The sequence below is a fragment of the Notothenia coriiceps genome, unplaced genomic scaffold (genome assembly GCF_000735185.1).
Source record: "Notothenia coriiceps isolate Sejong01 unplaced genomic scaffold, NC01 NC01_scaffold00038584, whole genome shotgun sequence".
NCBI classification, from domain to species: Eukaryota; Metazoa; Chordata; class Actinopteri; order Perciformes; family Nototheniidae; genus Notothenia; species Notothenia coriiceps.
In genome coordinates, this window is record NW_011371285.1 from 5,554 (window position 1) to 6,847 (window position 1,294).

At 40.3% G+C, this 1,294-nt stretch overlaps 1 protein-coding gene across 1 annotated transcript in view; it reads right to left on the bottom strand.

Annotated features, from left to right (window-relative positions):
- LOC104968306 (paired box protein Pax-3-like) overlaps positions 1-1,294 on the bottom strand; it is an 8,757-nt gene continuing 7,463 nt past the window's right edge. The window contains exon 5 of the mRNA XM_010797884.1: positions 1-272. Coding sequence (XP_010796186.1) covers positions 1-272 — 272 coding nt within the window. The remainder of the gene's footprint in view (positions 273-1,294) is intronic.

Here is a 1,294-nt window from a genome sequence, read left to right on the forward strand (position 1 = left end):
TCATCCTGATTCTGCTATAAAATCTAAAATCACATGTTTCTCTGGCTGCAGTCTCACCTGTGGAGAGAGTCCGTTTCCTAAGGAGGGGTTCATGCTGTTGGCCGGTCCTCCAGCGCTCACGAAGCCGTCCGAGTACCCGGAGAAGGAGTGTCGTCCGGAGGCCAGGCAGTACGGAGAGCCTCCTTCAACCTGACCTCCGACCCCTGACCCCTGGTGACCCGAGGAGGGGGGCAGAGGCTGGGGTCGGTGCAGCGTGCTGGGGGGCTCCGACACTACCAGAGAGAGGGAAAACACTTGTGAGGATTCTCAGTTTTAAGTTGCAAAGCAAAACGTTTAAGTGGTTGGTGCTGGGATCAGAATGAAGTGCAATTAAAACATAAATATCCCCCCCTGCACAGGTGCAAAGCAAAATTGCTAGTAATGCAAACACAATTAAAACATTAAAATAGAAGAAGAACAACTGCTGGATTCAATATGAAAAGCAAATGTTCACACTTTTTTAAATAATTTTAACGTATTTCATTAAATCTTAACAACGATTTAAAAAAAAATGTATGTCAAAAATACTAGGGATGTCCCGATCACCTTGTTTTGCTCCCGATCCGATTCCGATCATTTGATTTTGACAATTTGCCGATACCGATTTTTCCCGATCCGATCTTTATGCAATGCATTAATAGAAAAAAAAGCATTCAAGTTGTCCCTTAAGGTTATTTTTTTATTTAAATTGGATATTCTATCCAACATGGATATAGCTTCTTTCTTTCACAGCAGCATTGGATCAGTTCAGTTGTGCAGCATTGGATCAAAACAAAATAAAGCTTATCAGTACTCGTTAGCTTACTGCTACTATTAGACACTGCGCCCTGCCCACTCTGCTGCCAGATTTGAGAGAAATAAGCAGGTCTATGAAAACAAGCCCCAAAGAAGCAACACATACATGATGTTGTGTCATTTGAAACCAAAACTAAGGCCTCAGGATGACTTTAAGACTTGAACATGGTCATTTTTGTTTTGTATATTGAATAAAAAAAAAAAAATTTAAATAAAAAAAAACCCGATCCCCGATTTTTTTCCTCCCGATTCCGATCTTTTGAAAATCACGTGATCGGCTCCGATCCCCGATCACGTGATCGGATCGGGACATCTCTAAAAAATACACTTGTTGTTTAATGGAAAACATAATTATTGATTAAAAAAGATATATCCAAAAAGCACAGTTGAACAAACATATGCACATTTCACAATACAGAGAGTAAATCAAAATGTCTTGACACAAACACACTGGTTTATC